Source organism: Monopterus albus, unplaced genomic scaffold, assembly GCF_001952655.1.
Source record: "Monopterus albus unplaced genomic scaffold, M_albus_1.0 scaffold28.1, whole genome shotgun sequence".
NCBI lineage: Eukaryota > Metazoa > Chordata > Actinopteri > Synbranchiformes > Synbranchidae > Monopterus > Monopterus albus.
Window position 1 is genome coordinate 1,151,269 of NW_018127908.1, and position 24,887 is coordinate 1,176,155.

The following is a 24,887-nucleotide window of genomic DNA, read 5'->3' on the forward strand; positions in this document are numbered from 1 at the left end:
TGTTCCTCTCACCAACGTGCCCGTGTTGAAGTCTGCCCCAATCACCACTCTCTCCCCTCTGGGAATACTCTCCATCACCTCATCTAACTCACTCCAGAATCTCTCCTTCTCTTCTAACTCACACCCTACTTGTGGAGCATAACCACTGACTACATTCAACATTACCCCTTCAATTTCCAACTTCAAACTGATCACCCTGTTTGACACTCTATTCACCTCTAAAACATTCCTCATGAGCTCCTCCTTCAGGATCACTCCTACCCCATTTGTTTTCCTATACACACCATAATAAGTTTGTATCCCCCTCCAATATTATGCACTTTGCTACCCTTCCACCTGGTCTCCTGCACACACAGTATATCTACCTTCCTTCTCTCCATCATGTCCGCCAGCTCTCTACCTTTCTGTCATTGTGCCAACATTAAGAGTCCCTATTCTCAGACCTATAGTCCTGCCTTTCCTATTCTCTGTCTACGAATCAATCTGGGATGGAATTCACACTGAACGATTCACATGTTTAAATTTGGCATATTTTTAAGCCGGACGCCCTTCCTGACGCAAGGGCTCTATTACTGGTTAATAAACTATTGATATAATCTTTGCCAGTTGGTGAATAATCATCCTTTAGCACAGCTGAACACATGTTAGCTGAACATCATTTCCTCTCAACCAAACCTGACTTGGTATAATTAGAAATCCTTATGAAATATTACATTAACAGAAGTGAACAAAAACATTTGTAAAATTTGCAACTCATCACTAAAGATTAAAACCTGAGTACAACATTTCCTCAATATGTTATATTCAAACTCTCAGACCCAGGAGAAACCCCAATTAATGACATATTTAAATATGCATTTAGCTTTTAGTTGATTTCAGTATAAATTACCTTTGAGGGGCAACCATCCACAGTGCCAGCTTTGACAAAGGTTTATAAGTGGTGCATGCCCACTCGTCGAATTTCTAATAAAAATGACACCAACAGGTCCCTGGTGGTTTTACAATAGAATAATTGATTTATTTGAACAGAATGTCATAGTTGGTGTCAAACTTGGTTATGGTTTTAGACACTAGGGTAAATATCTGCTATCAGCAAAAATACACTAGCAGTTCATCAAATTATTTCATACAGTTTTAATTAACTAGTGTTTAAAAGCATTTTTATTACAGTCAGAATCGCAAACAACTGCTTTAAAACATACAAAACTTCACTGGCAACTGCCTGAGCTCCTGGGTTTGTCTCAGTGTTTCATTCTTGCCAGTCGCTCCTGATCCACTGCAGATTCCAAGGCTAGAACCATGTCTGTGGAGGGCAGATGGGACTGATTAATCAAGATAAAACATGTATCCACACTTAAGTTGGTCTTTTTTCTTTTATCCAATGCCTAATTAATAATTGTATTTAAGTTTTGATGAACTCTTCAAACAAGGTAATCGGTTGTAGTCTCCATAGTTTTGGCAAATGTTTATGTAAAATCTTCAACTAGTGCAACGCTTTTAAACTAATGCTGGAAATTCCATGAAAGTAACTGTGGCATTTGCTGTGTAATGTTCAAATACACAGCCCAAGAAGGGTAAATCATGTAGAGCATAGTACTAAACTCCCAAATCAAGCTGCTGTACAAACCCAGTAACTTCCGCGAATAGTCCACCAAGTTGGGAAGTCCTGTCTCAATGTTGTACGACATTGCTGTGACAATTTCATCTGCCCTCTGAGAAACAAAAATGACAAAGGTGTGAGGACTTATTTTTTTTTTTTTTTTTTTATAAATGGTGTTACAACTTGTGCTGTAAAGAAGAGCAGGTTTAACAAAACTATACCTGCAGCTCTACATAAACTTTCTCCTCTAGTTCTGCCACCTGGGATATGGCATCATATACACTTGTATCCACAGCAGATTCCTAGAAGATGTAAACGTGAACAATACATAACAAAATTATACACAGAATAATTATACTAGTTATGATTTTTTTGACTCCTCTTGTGCAACCTGACCTCCTCTGAGGAGTCATCGGTAGGCTCTGTGTTGGCCTTTGTTGCTCCAGTTGCCTTGGATTTTCCATTGAGTTCTTTTACTCTGCAGAAAGGGCAAAATGTTTCAACCTTTATCTTCTATGGCATGGTATTCTTTTCATAGTAAAATTCAGCATTTCTAGTACAAAAACAAAATAAATAAAAGTCAGAATCAAGTTGAACATGTACCTGTCAGCATAACGTAGGGTATTCATTGTATACTCGCATGAAGCCATGCCTGGAGACACCATTGCAATCTATGGAAAACAAGGAGAGAAAATGTGTGGACATACACTGTACATAAATCCTGTACTTAAACACACACTTGCATCATAGTTGGTGCTTGTTTGATGCACATCTGCATCATCCACTGTAATGTAACCAGACCATGACACACCACATACCACAAACTAAGCCAAATCTGGTGTTTAACATACCATGCAGGTCCTAGACTTCTCTCCAATAAAGGAGTCCCTGAGGACTTTTGTCAAAGTGCTCATGCGAAATGGGATGTGTTCGCTGTTTTTCCCTAATGAACGAATGCATTCCTACAGGACATAAAGAGGACACAGGTGTGTTAGATGTGATTCAACATCCTTTTAAGTTATATGGATGCTTATTTCATATTTGGACAGTATCCTGACAAAGTTAACTGCTAAACATTTTATTCTTTTTAGAGAGCCGGGGTTACTCTAGAGCAAAACCTCACTTTGCAGCCACATCTACTTATTTATCCGACGTGCGCTGGCCTTCACCATAATCTACCTTGAGAGCCAGCAGGCTGCGGTTAATTTCTGCAGTTTCCACCAGAGTGCTGCGGTCACTGCTACTGACATCTGTGCCACGCTCGTTGCCGGCCAAATCGACCAATGAAAATTTGCCATGCAATGTGGCAGCACGGTTATTGCATCGTAGCGCAATCTGAAGGACCGCATGGGAGCGGGATGAGTTGGCGTTGGCTGAAGTCTGGCCTGAGGTTCTGGAAAAGACAGTGGAACAGAAGGAAAAGGTAAGCAGCCACATTAAAAGTATATACACACACACGCACGTTTTTTTAGATGGACAACAGAAAAACTGGGTTGCTATGTAAAAGCAACAAACATGATATATCTTAGTACTATCAGTCAACATTTTGTTTATAAAGACTAATGAAAGTTAAGTTTGAAAATCATTCATGTTCTGGACGCAAATACCTGCAAGCGCTGCCCGCCTGTATCATCTTGATGACCTCTTCCGTTGTGGTCACGTGGACCTCCTCCAGGCCCACCACCTGAACCTGCTGTCGGTCGTCCTCCATTACACGGAGCTTGGCCTTTTTGTTCAGCAGATCGTACACCTAAAATCAATAAATGCATTCACTTTAAGGATGACTTGATAAATGCAGATTTTTTTTTCAGACAAATATTTTAATAAACACATTCATGGAGGCAGAGCAAGACATTTTTCTTACTTTGCCATTGTAAATCTCAAAGAAGCTGACGTAGGCTGAGAGATCGAGGTTAGCATACCTCCTGTGGTGGAGATAGGTGAAAACGTCCTGGGCTAAAGGGAAACGAGTCAAGCATTTATTCAAATTTAAAGTTCTCATGTAACTTTAACATAATAATGGACAACACTTGGTTTAAAGAATCAAGCAGTAGTACTACCCTGAATAAGTGGAGACATTTACATACAATATGGGGAAAAAAACAAAGAAAATAAACTTTAATTGACTGATTATATTGACAAATTTGTGGCCGATTTGGGTCCTACCTGCCAATGCATAGATCCCTTTGGCACTATTCTGCTGCCTTCCTGTGAAACCCCCCCCCATCGTCTAGGGAGAAGATGACAAATCAGTGGGTGTGCATAAAGCACAATACAGAGATTAGAATTTCTGGGGAAACTCTCTGTAGGTCCCTGCGAAAGAAAAGTCTACAGACACCTTAAAAGCCAGAATGTTTTTTTAGAAAACATGCAAAATAGTTACTCATTTCCATCTACAGTGTACTAAAAAGGTATTGAAATCACTGACTCTAGACAATTCAACCACAGACTTACATGGGTTTTTCCACTTCCAGTTTGGCCATAGGCAAAACATGTTGCCATGCAACCTTCGAAAATGGACTGCACCAAAGGCTTGGCTGTGAAACTACAGTTAAAATAAATAAAAATCTGTCAAACTCCAGTCCTGCCAAATCTTACAATACACAAAGCAGAATAGTGTTTTATGAAAGGTACACCTGGAATTTCCAAAATTGTACTCCTCACCAATATTGTACACACTTATAATAAATACTGCTATGTGGACTTGCAAATACTTATTCAAAATTTTGATTGGGAAAACGGCAAGTTAAACACTAGACTAATGGCAAAGTGAGCGCATTAATCATATCCTGCAGGAAGAAATCATTAGTAAGAAAACTGGCACTTAGTGTTTGATCCAGATTGCTACAAAGACATTCAAAATGACATTACTGGTAGACCAGGTCATTGGTGGCGGTCTCGTCAAAGGAGAAGTCAAAGTGGAAGGTTTGGTTGTCTAGGTACTTGGTGAGGTCGACCTTCTGTTTTGGCTCATGGACCAACAGTGCACCCTTTCCAGGTACAGACACAACATCTATCTCCTTCTTATTGATCTCTGGAATACACAGGCATGTCAGAGTCACCACCGAAACACTTACAATGGGTAACATTTTGCACACACAACAAATCTTACTTTTACATTTATCTTCAGATACTGTATAGTGTACCTTGTTTATTAAGGGGTCGCTTGCGAACACATACACAAATCTTGGGAGGTTGAATCTGTAAAATGATGTGAGAAAACAAGTGTGGATTGTTATAACACAGCCACATACAGCATCATACATTGCACATAGTTCAAGAGTCCAAGCATACCTGGTCAGTGACAGATATGGGGGTGATTTCCAAGGTCTCTCTAAACTCTTGGATCATATCGTAGAACTTTTGGTTTGGCTGAAAAGCTTCTCCAAACTAAACAGAGAAAGAAGCAAAGGGAGTGCAAATGAAGAATGAAAAGGAAGTTTTTCATATCTAAAATGGTTTGGACAGTCATGTTTACAGTTTAAAAAGATAAAAATACCAGGCTGAGCTAAAGAACCTCACCTTTCCCCTTTTGGGTTGCATTTCAGGGGGTTTCATAACACAAGACTGCCTTTTGTTGCCTTTAACCATCTCTGGGGCAGCCACAGATTTTCTTCTACCTGAGGTGCATAAAGATAACAATTTTGTTGTTTAAATGACCTGACATCTCACTGATATGATAGGTCAGTGTACAATTTGTTACTGACTTTTGGCTGCAGGTGGAGGAGGCATTCTCTCAGGTTCGTTTTCCGTTATAGCATCACAGACTAAAGCCTGCGGCTGTGCTGGTTTGGCCTCTTTCTTTCTGTGCTGCTGATTCACATTCGCTGGAAGCAGGAGAACACACTTCAGATTATAACAATAATTTATTTAAAATTAATAAACAAAGCACAAATATTAAATTGTACAGATAAAATACCTGAAAATCTACTGTTAAACATGCAGCAACATGTCATATTACCAGTGTGTGATGCGACTGTGGTCAATGACAATGTGTAAACTAGGCTGGACTCAACGCTACCCATCACTAAAAACACCACTCAGATGTTTAATCAAACAAATATGTGGGAAACTGTAGTTTCAAAATTTTCCCTTTTGTTTTCAGAAGACTACTACCAACCAGAGTTTATGAGGACTGATGAAGATGGGAGATCAGGGCGGACTGTCTCCGGGTTTGCCTGAGACTCAGAGGTCAACACCGGTGCTCGAAGAGGGGCTGGAGGCTGGAACACAGACGTCTGCCTGGCCTGAGACCGTTTGGCAACTGAAACTAAGACAAATCTATGTCAAACAGCTGCACAGATGAGTCTCAAAATCTTGAAGCAAGTATTGAAAAGCATGGCTAGCACCACTAAAACCCATGCATAATGGAATAATAAACTACACATGGCTATTTAGTCCTAAAAAAAAAGAGAAACATTCTGGAGACCCTGAGTGACAGAGTTAAAGAAACAGACAAGCAGAAGCTGAAATGTAGCAGCTGATTAAGCATCTGATCATATTTGACAATGAAAGTATTACAGAGTGAAAGTCAACAAAGTTAATTACAGCCATCTTTTGGGGAGGGGGGGGGCATTGCTCACTCAGTCTTAAATTTATAAAAGATACCAGTACATATTTAGTACACTCCTTTCCCCACTTCTCAGTACAGTATACAATTTCTTCACAGCCAGAATTTAGACATTAATAAACAAAAACATTGTCTATTAATTGTCAAAAACGTGTTGTGCACCCTGAATTACCCAACACAACAATATGCCCATTCGCATCCCCGTGCCAGTTGTCATTAAAGCAAAGCAGATGATTACTTATATGTAATCAATGACCAGGGCTGAGCCCTACAAAATACAGCTGATTTGTGCTTTAGGGGGGAGGAGCATGCATGTCTTGCCAACCTGACTCTTCAGCCTTGGGCAAAGCTGGAGTAGAGGCTTTTGGAAGAAAACAAGCTGTTAAGTGACAGAATAATGCACATGATACTCTAAGACAAAATGGGACAATTCATTTACGTACAGGTGGAAGGCCAAGGAATCCTAGACGAACGCAGTCGACCCTCATACTTCTGTGGAAGAGACGGAAACGGGAGAAGTTGCTCACTCACTTGCACATATTCATCAATATTGAGTGTTAACTGAGATTACTTTGCTCTTCTTTGGGGAAAAAAGCCCATTTGACAAAACAAGAAAGCAATTCTGATAAAATGCTCCAATTAGAATTGCGGGATTAAACATAGAAATTCTTTTTAAAAATAATAAGATTAAACATTAATATGTGGAAAAGTAGGGTACCTTGTCAGGAACAGGAGCTGGCTGATCAGTTTGTTTGTTGGAGGCAGAGTTTACATAGTCCAGCAACTCTGGATTAAGTGCACACAATTCGCCCACTGAAACCTAAGCCACAAACACACCCACCCCACAGGAGACATGCAGTAACAAAATTGATTTAGACGTCAACTTGCAACACATCAAGTATAGAGAATATTTCAAAAGACTTTAATGATGGTTGTTTAGGAGATGACTGGTTCACTGTGCAACAAAAGTCTTTACTCTATTTGTGGACTTAATGCTACTGACCTCCTTCCCTTGGCATAAGTTTCTCTCATACCACTCTACCGTGGCCGTGGATTTGACGGTGTCAAAAGATTTTACCGTAGCCGCATGCACTCGACCTGGATTACACATAACCAAACGCCAAATCACATTTTATCAATGACGGACAATGATTTGAATTAGCTTCAGTACGCGTATATAAACAAATATCAACTCACCATCACTGCGACCGATCTGTAGAGATAGTCCAACCAGAAGTCTCGACAAGTTGCTCTCCATTTTGATTTCTTCTCACTGCTTTAATAGAAAAACCAAAATACAGGAAACGTTTAAGTTTTGTTAACGAGTTTACTGTCGCGCCAGCGAATGCGCCCTTATTGCTATTAAACCATAATCCACTTTTCGCTGACAAATGAACTAATACGTAACCACACTATTCTATTACTGTATTGTGAACAACGCCATCTCCTTCTTACTAACGGCAAACTCACACTCATACCGTTCAACATTCAAACTGGTGTTATTTCCGGTTTTTAAGCATCTGATTGGTCGACATCAAGCTCACGTTTGCGTCATTCTTCTTCTACGAGGTCTTAGGTAAAAGTGAAATTGGTGTTATACCGCCACAGCCTGGAAAAATCAGAAATTACCATTACAATGAAGTCAGTTGAAACTTTAAACAATCCGGAACGTTTTATGTGTAGGCCCACTAGAAATCGTTTTGAGAAGACTATTACATTTTGTGACAAGACTACATTTCCGCAGCATTTAGTGAAGCACATGTTTTACTATATTACACTACTTTGATGTTTTATTCACGACTTTGCACCAAGAGATTACATAATCCAAAACATGATGATCTAGTCATATTTTAAGCACTGTTAAGACCTTATAGACTACATTTTTTGTGCATGACCATTTTCTGAAAGTAATTTATTTTTACTGAATGTAAAAAACTGCAATCTGTGAAATTGTATTTTTTATTAATTTTTAATGAATTGTGGTCAGGCAATATAACAACAACAACAATAATAATAATATTAGGAATGAGCACATCAGAGGGACAGCTCAGGTCAGCTGTTTTGGAGACAAGGTCAAAGAGGCCAGATTGAGATGGTTTGGACATGTGCAGAGGAGGGATAGTGGTTATATTGGTAGAAGAATGTTAAAGATGGAGCTGCCAGGCAAGAGGTCAAGAGGAAGGCCAAAAGAGGAGATATATGGATGTGCTAAAAGAGGACATGAAGTTAATTGGGGTGAGAGTAGAGGATGCTGAGGATAGCGTTAGGTGGAAACAGATGATTCGCTGTGGCGACCCCTAACGGGAACAGGCAAAGTAATAATAATAATTATTATTATTATTATTCATCCAATATCTTTATTGCTTATCCTAACGAAGGTCACGGGTCAATCCCAGCTGAAGCCTGGACAGGTTGCCAGTCTATCACAGGGGTGACACTTAAAAACAGACACCACACACACAGGCAATTTAGAGTCGCCAATCAATCTAAGATCCACGTCTTTGGACTGTGGGAGGAAGCCGGAGTACCCAGAAAGAACCCACACAGGCACAGGTAGAACATGCAAACTCCACACAGAAAGGCCATGGGTTGGCTGGGGCTTGAACCCAGAACCTTCCTGCTGTGAGAGGACAGTACTAATCACTGTGTCACTTGGCTTCCTATTATTATCATTATTCATATTTCAAATTTAAAAAACACTGTTGATTAATATTTAGTTAGGCAATACTATATCTGTATCTTTTTAATATCATAGATTATAGGTAATTTAGCACAATTTTGCAAATCAATCAGCAGAACTGCTTAATGATGATATAATATTCATAAGACTCCTGCACCAATGTAATAATGTACAATTTTTTTTCATGTATTATAGTCATTGGATTAGCATTCCCATCAAATTTCCATTTGTTTTATAAATCCATAAATAGTTTCTTGATAAAATGTCTGAGAACATATCACAAACATATCTTAATGATGTTATGATAGAGCAGACTCAAATATACCCCAAAATATGCACCCAGCATGAACTAAAGAAGTAATTTGCTATAATACAGCAGACAAAAGTTTAATAACTTGCATACTCCACCTCTCAAGGCCAGTGGGGCTGGCCTGAGGGGTGTGAGAATGGATGGACTTACTGAGTGGAGGAAAAGCAGGGACAAGTGCTTGCAGTAGAGAGCACTGAAGGGGAGAGGAGGGTTTGAGGGAGAGAGGAGAGTTTAGGAGTTTGGGAGATGAGAGGAAAAGAAGGAGGAGAATACCACCCACTAAGCCGGTCGTGCAGATTTTCTGGGGGTTGGGCTGCTCACAGGAAACAGTTGTGGCTCCATCCCAGGCCTCACACCGAGCAGCCCTGGGCCACCCAGTCTTCGACAGCCAGACCTACCAAATGGCCTGGCCGGGCCAACCAACAGGGATTTGTTTATTTTGCATTCATCGGTGGTGGGGGAGAACATTGTTCAGCACATACTGTTTATCAGACATTTGATTTGTCATGTGTCAGTGTTCACTTGTGGGGAATGTTTATACATAAGCCCAGCTTGCATATAGTTAATGAGAGGGTATGGGCACAGAGGATTGGAGAGACTAGGGGGCAAAAAGAAAAGAGTAAAAATGGGGAAGCTTCCCATGCTGAACTGCATTATAGGTCTTTCTCCAGCTGTCCTTGATTGTAGGCATGCTGTGCCTGGGGTGCAGTGAGTGTGAGGAAGAGACTCCTGTAGTTACATGGATGAAATACAGTAGACTAAATGGATGAGTGTTTAGAAGAATATGGCAACTGTAGACTGATCAGGAAACAGCCCTGGGGCCATGAATTCACAGTATGTATGTACTGTATGTAATATCACACTAGACATAGCTGTATGTAGTTGTCACCACATCATTATAGAAGAGCGGACATTTACATGCTGTTACGTCACTTTGAATCTCATTGGTAATTTGATCAAATATAAGTAAATCAGTTTGTCTCCTCTGCTAAAATCATGTTAAACTTTGTACAAGTGTGCTATATATTTGTGTTCTATAATTGCAGCAAGTGTCTCTTTTATACTTGTGTGTATGTGTGTGTTCATTCTATATTTCCTAAAAGTTTGGAATCATGATTCAGACAGTGAGAAAGATCAATTTTATAATGTCACATACTGTTGCTGAACCTCCGGGGCCTTTCCTCAGACACACTGTGCATGAAAATGAACAGACAGCTCCATTACTCATTTGTTTGCTTGCACTGAAAAGGTTGAGATATTTTGCTGAGAAAAAACTCAGTAGACTGAAAGTTGGCCTTGTGGTTGCAAGCCTTACCTTTTAAACATACATTTTTATGGTCATTACCATGCTGTGTGGATATTTCAGTCATGAAAAATAATCAGCAACGTTTCAATGTGTGCTGGTTTCTCAGTCTGGAGACTTGGTAGTGGTGGTGGCTGATCTGAGGAAGGAGAGGGTCTTGTATCTGTTGGCCACAAGTCTATTTAACTGCTCTCCTTTTTCCAGCTGTCCAGCAGCATATTTTCTCTGTGTATAGAGAATTGGCAGTGGCCATGACTCTGTACCCCTATACAGACTAAATAAATACACATGCGTTCAGTATGTGAGCTGAGCACACTTACAAATCACCTGAAGTTTGACAGACTTGAAGAGGAGCAGAGAGGACAAAAGAAGAAAAACAGAGATTGTAGATGAGTACTGTCAAACTATTGGTTTCTCTCCTTTTCTGTAAATTTCTTTTGGTTTCAGTCATAGAAATTTGTTTTAATTACACAATTCTCTAACATACTCATTGGTTATCCATACTTTATATCTTGAGAATGACTTTAGTATATAATGCCTCTGAAAGGGATCATATATTTTGGGCCATGCATTTTTGCTTATGGAGCAACTTTAGAGATTTGATAACCCCTCCTCAATCATCACTGTAATATTAGAGTGTCTTCTTAGTTTTACCCTGACGTATGTTGCATTATAGTACATGGCCAGCAGAGAGCAATATAGCTAAACACAAACAGCAGTATACAGCCAATTACAGCAAACTCTGGGCCTGGAAGTAAGAGCACTACTGTAATAGGGCTACTTGACATGTGAACCAGTATTAGAAGTGTGCTTTTCTGTAGTGTTAACCAATAGACCATCTGGTTTGATATACTGCTTCATAACTGAACTTACTGTAGTGCGCATCCAGTCTAGCGACAGCAGGGATTTAGGACTTCTCCAGCCAAAGAGCCAAACTGAGTAAATACTGAGCAAGTCTGGAACTTTAACTCATTAAAGCATATTAGTATTCTTGGCATGTGGTGATCTTCTGAAACATTCCAGTGACCCATTTTGGTTTCCGGCCCATCATTAAAAATAAATAAATATATACATAAAACCCTGCCGTATAGACTAAGCTGAGAATTCAACCACATCATTTCAAGTGGTGAACTTGTTTGGTAAGCAGCAGTTTATTCACCTTTGAGCTGTGCCACACTGCCACAGCCCTGTGCCAACAGCTGAATAAGTTTGCTCAGCTGGTAAATTTTGTTTGTTTCTTCAACTATAATTTTGTTTATTTATTTGGTTTCTGCACTTAAAAGTGGTCAGAGTACTACACACAGCTACACTGAGGGAATGATGTGTCTGTCCACGGGCTGGGTACAGCTACGGTACCACATCGCTTCATTAATAGCAATCAGATGAAATACTTTCATATCAATAGATAACTGATTTACAGCAATACATTTCACATACCAGGCTATCCCAGCTATTACTTCCTGTAATCGACTTTGGTTGGATGAATCAAGGCTGGTAAAACCACGGCCCATTATGAAATCTGCCACCAATCCACCTCTCTCACCCCAACTTAGTTTCCTGTCAGCAGCACAAATCACATTTTGTGACTGAACAGTATTTTTTATAAACATATTGTTTTTGTAGTTCAGGTGTTCTATCGTTTTGTTGTTACCACGCCCCCTGTTGGTGAGACTATACTGCAGATGTTGAAGGACACAATGGAAACAAATTAAAATACATTTTCATCACTGTGTATGTCCAGGGCTAGCATGTCAGTCACTATTAAATATATGAATGTTACCTTTTTTGGACATGCACTGTAATTTATTATCTAAAGTAGAACAACATTTTCCAAACTTGCTTGAGCAATATGTACAATGCACCACTTGCATGCAGCAAAAAAACAAAAAACAAAAACCTAACAAGATCAAGAACCAGTTACAAAAGTGACAACACAAATATTAACATTTATGACAAATAACTAGACACATAGAGCACTCCTAGGGCATTTTAGGGCATTAAGCTCATGCAAGCCACAGAACTGGAATACCATTAATATTGCTGCTTCACACCCACACACACGTTTAGTGCAGCACTTGGTTTCTCCATTTGGTCTGCAGTAACTATTCCACAGGACCATTTTGTCACTTTGCCTGTTGGTCTTTATCACTTTTCCATTTTGTACTATACAAACACAGAGGTTACTTCACTGCAAACCATTAAGAAAGCAAAATAAGCTTGAAACTTAATTTAAAACTTCCCATTGAAACCTCAGTAATGTAAGTGAGATCAGTAATATAAGATGCATCTGAAGCAAGGTTGAATCCATGACTGTGAAATTATTCCATAAATGTTCTTCTTGAATTCAATTTCTTTATACAAACAATAAAGACTGAGATACACCAGGCCTGCATTGTAACCTCTTCAAGGGAGCACTGCAACTGAAACCACAAACTGTGAATAGCACATAAATGTGTTAGTGTGCTTTTGAAACGAATCCTAAAACCAGTAAGTGTTCCTTTTACTTTGTTATGGGACTCATCAGAGAAGTTATGTTTGCTTGCATAGTGCAGGGTGCAACATGTGGAGCCCAAAGATCTCAAATAAAAACTACACCTGCACATCCTCTGAAACCACATGGGTGGGATGCAATGCAAAAATGTCATTTTTTTCAATTCGTGGCCAGAAATAATCTCAAATATTTGCAAAATGAGTCTGTTACAAATCACCTAGTTTCAAGAATGTCTCTAGAATCTGTCATTTCATACAACCCCAATGCAGCAGCCTAATTCTAAAACACTGACACTAAATTCTGCAAATGTTAACTTATATTGGAAAGCATCATAAGGAATGAATAAAATTCCAAAAGCAGGCACTAGAATAAAAACCAAGGTTTCAGTGCTGGGAAATGAGCCTACACACCAGGATCATGTGTTTTCACCTTTTCAAAACAGGTTATGAACCTCTGACTCACTTATCATGGATTCATTTTTCCTATATTGATGATTAAGCAAACAAAACAATTAGTTTTCATAAGTTATATATTATCCGGCAAAATTGCTCTGACTCATAATGTCTTGTTTGCTAAAAAAACGCAGCAGCTGTTTGATACAAACAGAAGATTAGTAGTTATCATGACCAATATAGCTGAATTGCCAAAAAAGACTCAAATCTGATAAACAAAAATGACAGAAATAAATAGACCACAGCACTGGCCACACTGCGAGATCTGACGTGTTAAGAAACACCACCACAGCAAACTGTGGTTTATCATCAGATAAACCACCATTAAAAACAAAAGAATGGAAGTAGTAATCTCACAGAATACGACCTAATAGTGACACAGTCATTTTAGTATAAGGCAGCATACTTGCAGTGATGTGTATTGCTTTTATTTAGAGCTGAATGAATGACCTACTGGGTAGTTTTACAATATTATTTCCAAACTTTACAATGCATCCAAACATTAACACTTGTCACTGTCAAAAACTCTTGTTTGTCATAATTGCTAGATGCTTGATTTTCATAAATGGATCCGAGCTGGACAATTAATGTGCTTAACTCTTAAAATACAGTAATAAGCTGCCTACGCTGTAGTGTTAGTTTTATTGCTAATGCTCCCCAGATGTGTTAATGTCATTGTTTGCCTTTTCCGTTGCTTAGATAGACAGTGATTTGGCAGACCCTGAGACAAATGATAATGAAAAACCACACTCATGCATGGTGTCAATTATAGTTTTTCCCCTGGTTTGCCTGACTTGCTGTAGAGTAAGGCTCTGCGTTATTGCTCCCCAGGCTACCCCAGTCCTCCTCCTCCTCCTCTCCTCCTCACCACATGAAATGGCTGTGTGTGCCAGCCTAGTGCTGAGCCTTCATTAGCTTTTACTACCCCACTTGGATGTGTTTAACTTTGCTCTCTTTCTCTCATTCTGTGTGTGTGTGTGCCCTGCTCTCTGTATGTGTCTACATACGTATGTTTAATTACCAACCCCACCCTCACTTTGGAGTACCCCTCAATGCCATTCCACCATATCATTACACTGTGGCTGCAATTTAAGCTTCAGTCACACATACTGTACATCAGCATACGCTGCCTGGCCTACGAACTGTACTGTAGAGAGCTGCTGCAGCTCATTTACTCTCTGCTAAAATGGCGTGCTCAAATGGAAACCCATACATGTACAAAGAGAGAGTTGAAGACATTGAAGAAAAAGAGAGAGAGCGAACATAAAAACCCAACCAAAAAAAAAAAAAAACCCAATTCCACTGAGCATTACAGCACAACACATCACAACTGATTCACAGCAACATTTGGTGTTCAAACTGTTATTGTTTGAACTAAACAAACCACTTATAAACACAAGGCCTTTGCCTTACGAGGCTCATATTTAGGCCCTTCTGTAAACGGCAAAGCACAGAATGAATCAATTAAAAGGGCATTACGCTGGTTCCTGTTTATTTAAAACATGTTTACACTATATGGGCCCTCCCGTCTGTCTGCATGATTGCCTGGAACTCTGTATTCCTCCTCCTCCTTCTGCCACCCCTCAGTAGACCCGGTCATGGCCAAGGTATATTAAACACACACAGAACACACACAACACACATGCACAGGGCATAGATTACAAACACATTTGTTATGGTGAAGAGTGTTTTCAGTAAATATTGATCTCGTTCTTCCTCTGTTTCTGTGAGAGATGATTAAAAGGAACTTGGTGAGAGCAACAATCCAACAGAAGAGAGACTAAGCTCCCAAAAGGCTCAGAATCGTGAGTGAATATGTAAATTAACATGTTCATGGATTGGTTAAAGAAGATGTGATTGAAATTGTTTGGAAATGTTGCCATAGCCAACTTGCTCTGTATGGATAGAAACAGTAATATTATAAAATACAATAGGTTTGTTCATTTGGACAGAAGGTATGGGAGGTAAGGCCTTGCTTGAAAACAATTTAATCTGAAATGCTTCAGTATAAAAACATCATTTCAACCACAAATGAATTAAGGAATAGAAATCATTGATTGGGATCACTGATAGTAAATTAGTAGTTGAAGTAATTGAAGACTTTGGTATTTTGGAAAAAAGTTCTAATTTGCCTTCTTGCCTAGAGAAAGATGAGCTTTTTTATATCTCTCTCATGTGAGCAGTGTTGGGAGGGTTACTTTTGAAATGTACTGTAATAGATTACAGATTACTACTTACCCTGTTAAATTGTAATATGTAATGTAACTATTTAATTACCTCATCAAGGTAGTGCAACATTTTATTTTTAATTACTTTTCTAAAATACTTTTTAAACTGAGCAATACACATACATCACCCCCTGCTTCATGTAGACACACAGTGCATGTTTTTCCACACACAAGCGCACATGCACACTTTTCTTTACTAATCAGCCCTATTGAATTCCAACAACAATGGCTGCTCATCCTCGGGCCACCCAAGTGGTGCACACACTCATACACACATGCATAAACACCAACACCAGCATCACCAGAATATGAGAATGGTTTTTTTTTTTTGTACCTTCATTGTGGTGTCTTTTACTCTGTTGATCTCAGCTTCACACACAGGTCAGGAGTTGGCACTGAGAGGCTTTATCTGGACCAACACACTGTACTCACACACAGAAAGCAGGGAGTAAGCGCTTTTAACCACAGTTACATTCATTGTCTGCGCACATGCAGGAGATTTACAGACTTGTTTTTAGCAATCGCTAACATGTGTTTGTCAATACTAAGCTTTTCACAAAACTCTCCACACTGTCAGCACAACAAAAGCCAATGTTGTATTGCTTTAATACTAAATGCATTCAAATTACATGAGCTATTTTCACATTCGTGCTCAAATTTCTATACATTTACACTGTGTACATACTACTGCAAAAATTATTACATTTACATTCCACTAAAAACATAAAACTAAATAAAAGTAAATTACACTGTGATTTGCTACACTGTGGCACAGCTACATCTAAAAAGACAAATAATTGCACAGTTCTGACATATACCACTGCGCCCCTATGTTCATTCTTGATAACTATTTGAAAATCTTGAGCCAGGTCAGGAAAGGAGTCAGGTGAGGCTGAATCCAGAAGGTTCTGTAGTTGTTTACTGTCCATTTCTAAACACCACAGAGGAACTATTTTCCTCATAGAGGTGGACAGTTTATGACAGCCAGCATGATCAGATGTCCCTTTTGGATGAATGCTAGATGCCCGAACATCTCTTCTGGACAGAAGATTGATTAACCATAAACCATCATCAGCCAGAGACTTATGGATGAAGATTAATCTTTTGGCTAAATCTGACAGATCTTTGATGTTAATTACTGTAAAGAGCAATGTTGATGACAACTTGTGGCCAAATGCAGAAGACCAGAGCTGTCTTTATCTGTAGCCAAGATGTACAGCATATCTACTGAATATGTATTTTCATTGCACTACTGGAATTAGTTTCATTTTGTACACTTGCTCAGTGCAAGACAGCAAAAATTCAAGACTGCTGATGCATAATGCCCCATCTCTAATTAACGTGCTCTGTCAGACAGGTCAACAACCTCACACCTATTTTCAAAGTGATTATTTAATTTATGTTCAAGCTCATTTATAGTTTAAATTAACCCATCCCCTTTACTTGATGGTCAGAGGTTAAATTCAGACATAGATCAACACTGGAGCTGGTAAGGTTTCAGTGTCTTTGTCAAGTACACATTGACAGGAGATGTAAGTATGGTCCTTCTGTGCTCATTACACCACTGGTTTGTCCCATCATTATCAATAAACCTAAACATCATCTCCAAACAGAGAAAGGTTCAGGTCAACACAAATGAACTGTAAAGTTATCCATCTTTATTTGATACAGCCATTATGCTTGTGGGAAACTCAGTGATGAAGTTGTGTTAATTATATTGAAACCAGCCTGTGTTATCAGTTTTTTAAAAATGACTTCATTATTTTCTTCCTGGGACATTTAGAAGAAAATGAATGGGTGCTTTTAATGTCTTGCGTTAGCATACTCTTAAATTAAAACGTTTTTACAACCACATTAAAACTTTACTAGTGTTTTCACTGTAAAGACGTGGTACAGCGGCTAAGTGATTAGCAAGACACACCTAGTAAAATAAAGCTGCCTTTGCTGAGTAGCGCTTGCATTTTTTTATTCCTGCTCTTTTCTCTTGGGTTTCTTTCCTTAATTACTTCTGAAACACTACTTTGTTCATAGCTGTGAATATTAGTCTGAAATGTTGTTTACCTAGTTTCCACCAAATGCATGCTGGGATCAGCTCCAGCTCTGCTTTGACCCATAACTAGACAGCATGTTTTCATTTTCTTGTCACTGAGCTGTGATATTAAATACAACATGTGCTCTCAGGATGATATGACTCAGGGGGCACATTTGTTCTCATTAGCAATACAACTAAATCAATCTGGCCGGTATTGTTTACTGCTTTAGGGTGTGTGTTATATTACATAGTAAATAAATAGAATGTAAGTTTTATCTTGTGCTGAACATTGTGTTGTTTGCTTCTGTGTGCGTGAGTGTGGATGAGCTGTGGTTTAGAGGTGGATGTGCATGACAGTAACTTCAAAAGGCTGAGGTATCAGATTCAGACATGGGCTGCTTTGCTTGGCCTGACAAACGAGGAGCTGTTGTGTGGGAAGAGAAGGAATTTACAGCATCTACTTTTCATCTACACAGGTGGGCCTTTCTGTGTGTGCATTTGTGTATGAGGAGGCGAGGGGCTGTATATGTTTGTATGTGTGCGAGTATGCAGTTTGTTTTGTGTTTGGATTTTTAAGAATGTGCAGTGCAATAAGCATAGTAGAAATATTTGTGCATGTGTGTGCGTGTATGTGGTTGTGTGCATGTGCACGCACAAAGACGGAGGTTTAGACAGACGAGTCACAACAAAGATCCAGAAAGCCATTGATCCCAAACACTTTCCAGGTGCTTCAAGGCTCCAGTTCAGTGGTTGTCAGCATAATTCATTGTTTATGAAGTGGATAAGTTTTAAAACAGCCACATACAGTAGAATAACACATACATAATGTAGTGCCTGCCCAATATAAAAAAACTAACGGCACAATGAAATAACAATAAAGCAGAAATGAAAACCAATCTAATTTTATCTTGAAATGACTTATTTTAAACAAATGATTATAATGAAACTCTATGTCTATACAGGGGCAGCTTTAGAAAGTTTTGGATGGAGTGGCCAGGCTCGGGCACAAATTCAGAAAGGGGTGGCACATTTGAAATCCATGTAAAAAGTAAACTAAACCCCATAGTTCCATGAAATACTAAACCATACATTATGCAGAATCAAATAGTTTTATTCTGTGTAAAAATGACACATACACAGTTTAGCTAACTTTGGCTGCACTCTTTATTTTATTATTTACTTCCCACTGAGGCCAAGTACTTCACAACAACACAACTGGAGAAATGAATGTAAATGCATGCATGATATAAAATAAAACCAATTTGACCAATATTGTTATGATTGCTCGGACACGGGTATGAACGAGCAAAGAAAGACGGACCCAGGTGGCTGGCTTCGGTGCAAGTAGTGACGGATTTATTTACAGTGCCAATAACAGTGAAAGTAAACAGACAGTTGCAGAAATGATAAGGAGTCACCGGGTGTCGAGCTATGGTAGTGGAAAACAGTGGCTGGTGAGATGGATGGTTGTAGGTCGGGCTGCGGATGCTGGGGTCGATCCTGAACTGATCGTGGTTGAGGTGATGATGACTGTGGAGACAGGAGCATGTAATGACAGTTAATGGAGACTGTGCATCAACCTGTATGGTGGCGGCTGGTAGGGTTGAGTAGTTCCAGGGTCCAGAGGAGAGGTCCGTAGTCACAAAAACATGAGCAGGAGAATGTAGTGAGAGAAAAAAATGGAAACGAGGAGACCGAGGGTAAAAAGGAGCAAGGAGACAAAAGGACTAGACTAAACAAAGGTATAGCTGTAGGACTAGAAAGAACACACGAACAAAGGGGCCTGAGAAATGGGACTGAACAGGTGCAGCTGGTGATAATCAGGGGAAGTGGGGCAGGTGTGCTAGATTGTGTAATCAGGGTGAGGAAACAAAACTAAAGTGAGAAAAGCAAGAGAGGAAGGTGCAGCCGGGCAAACCTGACAAATATCAATTATAAAGCACTAGAAAAAACATTAGTTGTAATTAACGTGCCTTTGTTTTTTGTTTTTCATTCATTAATACTTAATACATTTTGACTCTGGCAGGGGTGACACTAGGGGTGGGCAATCGGATTCTGGGAATGGCTGATGGCACCCCTGGCAACCCCTTTGGCTCCATTCATGTATAACGCCTGTTGGTCTCCAGGAGTCCCAGCCTCTTCTTTGTCACACTTCCTGTATTCATATTGTCTCTCTGTCTAATGTTTCCTTTTCCTATATGTGTGAATGACGTGCTGGGGTTTGTGTAGCCTGCCCTCTCTCTCACTCAGGTCTGTCAGAGGCACCTGGATGCTGCTTGTCCTCCTGGATTATGTTCTACATATATGTTTACAATATACATCTTATAAATAAATTTGACTTGACTTACAGGCAAAACTCAATGAGATAAATTTTCCAGTTAAAAAAAGTGAGCTAACGACCTTTTAGCATATTACAGTGATCCTGACTTTGCATCATGCTTTCCTATAACTATTATATTATAAACTCAGAAAAATTAAGTCACTTATAGTAGATATGAAATATGGAAACTCTGGGCTTTAAAATATCACCATAGTGACACCAAACTGTTTGACACCTCAGTAATACTGTACACCTTGATAATAGACCAAGCCTGTTTAAAGAGTATTTAACAAGCAAATACAGATCCTAAGTTAGCTCATCTGAATCTATGTGTTTTTGTAGTATCACAAGGAAATACACATAAACACACTACAAAAACTAGCAAAGACTGCAGAAACACTTTTTCATTCAGTTTATTTTGTTAGTTAAATTTCTATAGCAGGTGAGGGAACATGACGGTCACACAAGGGTTTTCTTGAGCATAGTTTTCAGAAGTCACAGTGTTTTAGACATGGTCAAAGACAGTTTCAAAATGACAATGAAGAAGGAAAGGCCAAGAGGAAACTTAAAAACAACAGTGACACATTCCTACACACCTTCTCCTTCATGGTCCTCCAACTTTGCTCCATAAAAAGAAAGAAAGAAATGGCCTCTGCTCTAAAGTGTTGTCAATCCCTCCCATCCAAAAAATATAAATAATTTATATGGCATGACATTAACAATTTTCTGAAATAAACTACAAAACAATGCAGGAGCCCCCCTCCAAACTCCTCACCACTGTCTGACAACACCTCCTGGCTGTCTACGCTCTGTTCAAACTGTAAATGGTGCTTTGCTCATTTTGCTCAGTTATTTACAACTGCACAGTAGCTATGTATTTCATTTTTTATATATACAAAAGAAACCAAAGCTGCCATTTAAAAATGACATATTAAAGAACAGATTGGCAAAATTTCCCTGCAATTAAATTTGGCAGTGATGAGACCAATACTGAATAAGAGAAACTTGGTAAAGGAAATGAAATGATAATCCTAAGAATGAAAGAAATGTGAGAAGAAAGTGAGCCAGAGCGGGATGAAGCATTAAAAAGGTTGAACCAGTTTACATGATGTAATGATTGCACAGGACCACAACAACATGAACATGTTATAATCCTAAAGCAGCAAGCTAAACAAAAAAAAATCTAAGTCATTAAATCAAATAAAATCACTCCCTTTCACTGAATTTTATAGTTCCCTTCCAAAATAATAAAGGAAAATGAACGCTTTTGTCAAACACAAAGTGACAAATATGAATTTCACCCACCGTAGAGCTTACAAAAACTGCAGAAGAGAAAAAATGATCACAGCTCCTTCAAGTAGCTTAAAACTGCAGAGGACCATGGGGCACCCAGACAGAAATATAACATTAAGAGAGAGTGTCAGATGCAGAATATCTCACAGTATAATACTGTGCACAAAGTATAGGGGGAAGAGGGGGAACTGCATGTTTTTAAGGCAAATCACTTAAAGTTATTTTGAAGTGTAGCAGCAAAAAAAGAACATAATACAAATTGAAATAAAACACTGACCATGTTTGTTCAATAGCCTAATATCTTATTAACATTTTATGGACTTTATTTTTCTTTACATATAGCACATTTCTTATTCTATACATCATGGAGTGGAAAAATCATCCACTACCCCAAAAATAATCTTTTACATCTGAAATTTTACAAAAGAGTATACCCAAGTTATACAGTACTCTTTAAATAGCTTCCCTCTTTTTTAGTATTAAAATATATACTCATAAATTTATATAATTCTTAAAACAAGTCAGTCTTTTGTTGAAATAAAGCCTCTCCTTTTTGTGTGAAGTCTATGTACAACTGAGAGTTCATGACATGATGTGACACCATGTGTGCATCAGGGTGCTCTGGGAAGCAACCAGAGACTCGAAGAGGGAAGGCACAGCATGTGAGAGGGAGTCTAGTAATCATGGTTGCATGGATCCTCAACCCACCTGCAGCAGACAAACAAAGGTGAGAGAAAAGAATTAGACACTGCTAAACTGGCATTCAAACAGTAGAGAAGTTAAGGCTAGAAAAACTAGACACCGTGCTATTACTAATTGTTAGGCTAAATGTATGAGTACATTCTTAGCATGCCTGCTTAAACGATTACAAGTCAGATTAACCGAAGATAAACTAGATGCTGACTCACCTTGTATTTTAGCTCTGTCTGGCCCTGTGTTGCTTCCAAGTCCTGGAGCTCTAGAGAGTCTATCTTACATGAAGAAAAGTTTGTTTTGTCACCACACGTCCTGTTAGCGGCCTCAAAACAGTCCGACTCACTGTCTGTGTCAAAACCTTCATGCATGTAGCCTTGGTATGTTGCCCCTGGCAAGGTCGGATGCACAGCAACCGTCACAGAGGCTGTGGCTGTAACCATAGTAACAGGTCCCCCGCTGGAGCCTTGTTGTGTCGGCAGAGCGGAATTGCTGCTGCTATAGCTCGGCCCCTTAGTCCTGTTTGGCTGAGGCCCTCGGCTGCTCTGAAGCCTGGGGCCACTTTGACAAGTCCTCCCAGAATGAGCTCTATCACTAGGTAAGTGTTGGCCAGACTGAACCTGGAACCTCTGAAGGCCCTGCTGCTGCTCCCACTGGTTTCCATCCCAGCACGTAACCTGGGAGCTGAGAGGTGACTGCGCTTTGTGTGAAGTTTCATTTAACAGATCTCTCCTGCCACCGGTGCCTGTTGCATTGTCTCTGAATGGTTTCACCACCTGCAACAAACACATCTTCATAAAATGATTCAGAAACACACATGAATTTGAAAGTCACTTGAATATACAGGAGGGGTTTCTATCAGATCTGTGTGGTCATGCAGCATACCGTGAGCTTTGGGAAGCTGGGATTCTTGCTGGCTTCTAGTAGTATGTGAGATGTAGCAGGTGGAACGCTGGTGTGTGATGCTATGTATGCACTCCGGTCACAGTACTTAAAATCATCTTCCCCGATCCCTGATGTGGTGGTCATCTCAGAGTAATACTCAGAGTCTGACAACTCTGAAAATGCTTGTCGATGAGATGACTGTGGGTTGTGGTGTCCTGTGTAGTACCCATGGTGGGTCATGGGTGGAGGCAGTGGTGGCTCAGGGGAAGGCGTGGGCAGGCGGCTCGCATTGTCAGCTGGGGTGAGCTCAGCTGGAGGGCCCATCATGGACAGGAGGACTGGTAGGAGAACCAAACCATTCAGCATCCCCAGCATAGTCAGGATTGCCAACACAGCAAAGAAATACCTGATGAAGAGAGAAATGGAGTACATTAGTTTGAACCTAGGACAGACATGATTAGCTCTAAAATGAACTAGTTTGTGATTAAAATGATCTGGTAACATCTTGTAATCTCCCAATCCCCCTATTAAACAAGAAGTGAAGGTGAAATATAGTAAGAAAAAGCAATGAGAGTGACCACACCTTACTCGTTAGCTAGTAGCAGCTACTAAATGTAAATTCAGCTGGAATTTAGTTGAAGCCAGGCAATACCAAAACACCCCTGTGTTTATACTGAACAGGTCTGCCAACCCTCCTCCTTTTCCGGTCTATTGCCTGCACACATGTGCATTACAAAGTGCATATGCATGTGCACAAACTCATAGTAACACAGAGGCATAATCCAGGTGTTAAGATCGATTTAGAGCATCAACTGGACTAACGACACTTTTACATAAAGTGAAAAACATTTGACAAACATCTTAGTTCTATGCATTTTCCCATTTAATTTGTCTTCTAATGGGATAAAAAAAAGGGCAAGACCACAGTTTCCTGATGTTTTAGATGGACAACAGCACGTACACAACACCACCAAACACACACATAGTTGGCACAGGAGGAAGGGAAGTAGCCCAGGGGAAGAAGTCAGGGAAAGCCCAGTGCTTGTGTATCAAATGCGGGGTGGGGTGGGGGCAAAACCGATTCCCGACTCAGTCCAACTAAAACATGCCTTGATGCCCCCACTGCTGCTGCTACAAGACTTTCTCTCGTTTGGTTTTTCGTTCACACTGCGTGCGTGCATTTCACTGAAGCTCTGGGGAGGCCAGGGGTGGAGGCAGGCCACAAGAAAGAGCTCCCTGAGAAAATTAGAGAGGACTCCACTTAAACACTAACAGAAAGCAGAAAAAGAGAGAGATGAGATGTTAACCACCAGCCGGACTTAAAGAGGTAAAAGAAAGGAGGGGAAAAAGATTGCTGGAACAGAGGAAAAAAGCCAATAAGGACAGAGATAATAGTTGTTGAGTGTTCTGTAAACACGCTTCTTTCCTCTGAATAGACTACTACTGCTACTGCATTTGACAAAAGTCACTCTCCAGGAAAGAGTTTGTGGTTTTCATGCTGGGTGTGATTTCACAACCAATATACACACCCAGCTCGGCTCAGCTCAGCTCATTCAGCCCATTTCAGCAGCCCTTGATCTCTCTAACAAAATTCCCCTTATAACATATTTTTCAATTTAACCACTGACCTTGTTTCCTTCCTTTATCAGAAACATAACGCGTCATCCTAACCAGTTGTGACAAAACACTTCATGGAGATATTTTCAATTTCTTGCTGTCTGCTCAAACCGTGACTGTCTTTAAGCCACACACAGTCACTTAACTTCAACGCTTTATCGATTTAAAGCGAGTTCACATGCAGCCACTGAAATCTCACATAGGTCATCGTTGTTTTCACGGCATAGCCTTTCCCTCAACTTTAAATGAACTTCTTTACATAACGAAAAGGAAAACAAGAGTAGAATAAGACAGAAAGAACGAGTTTAGTGGGACCTCCAACAGTGTCTCACTGTTAGGAATTCTGTTTATATAAACTGTAATCTTTTCCATTTGTTGTCAGGGCCTGGGAGAGTCGTGTGTGTGAGAGAAAG

General features: G+C 39.7%; 2 protein-coding genes across 3 annotated transcripts in view; both read right to left on the minus strand.

Annotated features, from left to right (window-relative positions):
- Positions 1-970: 970 nt before the first annotated feature.
- Positions 971-7,657, minus strand: kif2c (kinesin family member 2C). 2 transcript variants are annotated; one of them, XM_020595607.1, is made up of 22 exons: positions 7,368-7,657; positions 7,174-7,268; positions 6,889-6,990; positions 6,614-6,662; positions 6,496-6,531; positions 5,721-5,870; positions 5,308-5,427; positions 5,123-5,220; positions 4,895-4,990; positions 4,747-4,801; positions 4,472-4,634; positions 4,055-4,145; positions 3,767-3,830; positions 3,465-3,556; positions 3,208-3,350; positions 2,780-2,993; positions 2,452-2,562; positions 2,204-2,271; positions 1,997-2,078; positions 1,822-1,902; positions 1,628-1,712; positions 971-1,303 (listed from the first exon to the last, which is right to left on the minus strand). In XM_020595607.1, the coding sequence occupies exons 1-22, from the start codon at positions 7,426-7,428 to the stop codon at positions 1,242-1,244; spliced, it is 2,118 nt and encodes a 705-aa protein (XP_020451263.1). In that variant the 5' UTR covers positions 7,429-7,657; the 3' UTR covers positions 971-1,241. The 2 variants fall into 2 exon arrangements, with proteins under 2 accessions (XP_020451263.1, XP_020451264.1); XM_020595608.1 differs by lacking the exon at positions 6,496-6,531.
- A 13,019-nt stretch (positions 7,658-20,676) lies between these two features.
- ptch2 (patched 2) overlaps positions 20,677-24,887 on the minus strand; it is a 28,943-nt gene continuing 24,732 nt past the window's right edge. The window contains exons 21-23 of the mRNA XM_020595830.1: positions 22,858-23,263; positions 22,188-22,748; positions 20,677-21,987 (exon numbers count right to left, since the gene is read on the minus strand). Of these exons, the coding sequence (XP_020451486.1) occupies positions 21,979-21,987; positions 22,188-22,748; positions 22,858-23,263 (976 nt within the window). The 3' untranslated portion in view covers positions 20,677-21,978. The remainder of the gene's footprint in view (positions 21,988-22,187; positions 22,749-22,857; positions 23,264-24,887) is intronic.

Bases quoted from the DNA above. Each gene is read 5' to 3' on its own strand.
- kif2c (XM_020595607.1), bottom strand. From the start codon at position 7,428: ATGGAGAGCAACTTGTCGAGACTTCTGGTTGGACTATCTCTACAGATC. The intron at 2,079-2,203 runs GTACATGTTCAA...CCCTTTCTGCAG, and splicing joins ACCCTACGTTATGCTGACAG to AGTAAAAGAACTCAATGGAA. The intron at 1,903-1,996 runs GTCAGGTTGCAC...TACATCTTCTAG, and splicing joins CCGATGACTCCTCAGAGGAG to GAATCTGCTGTGGATACAAG.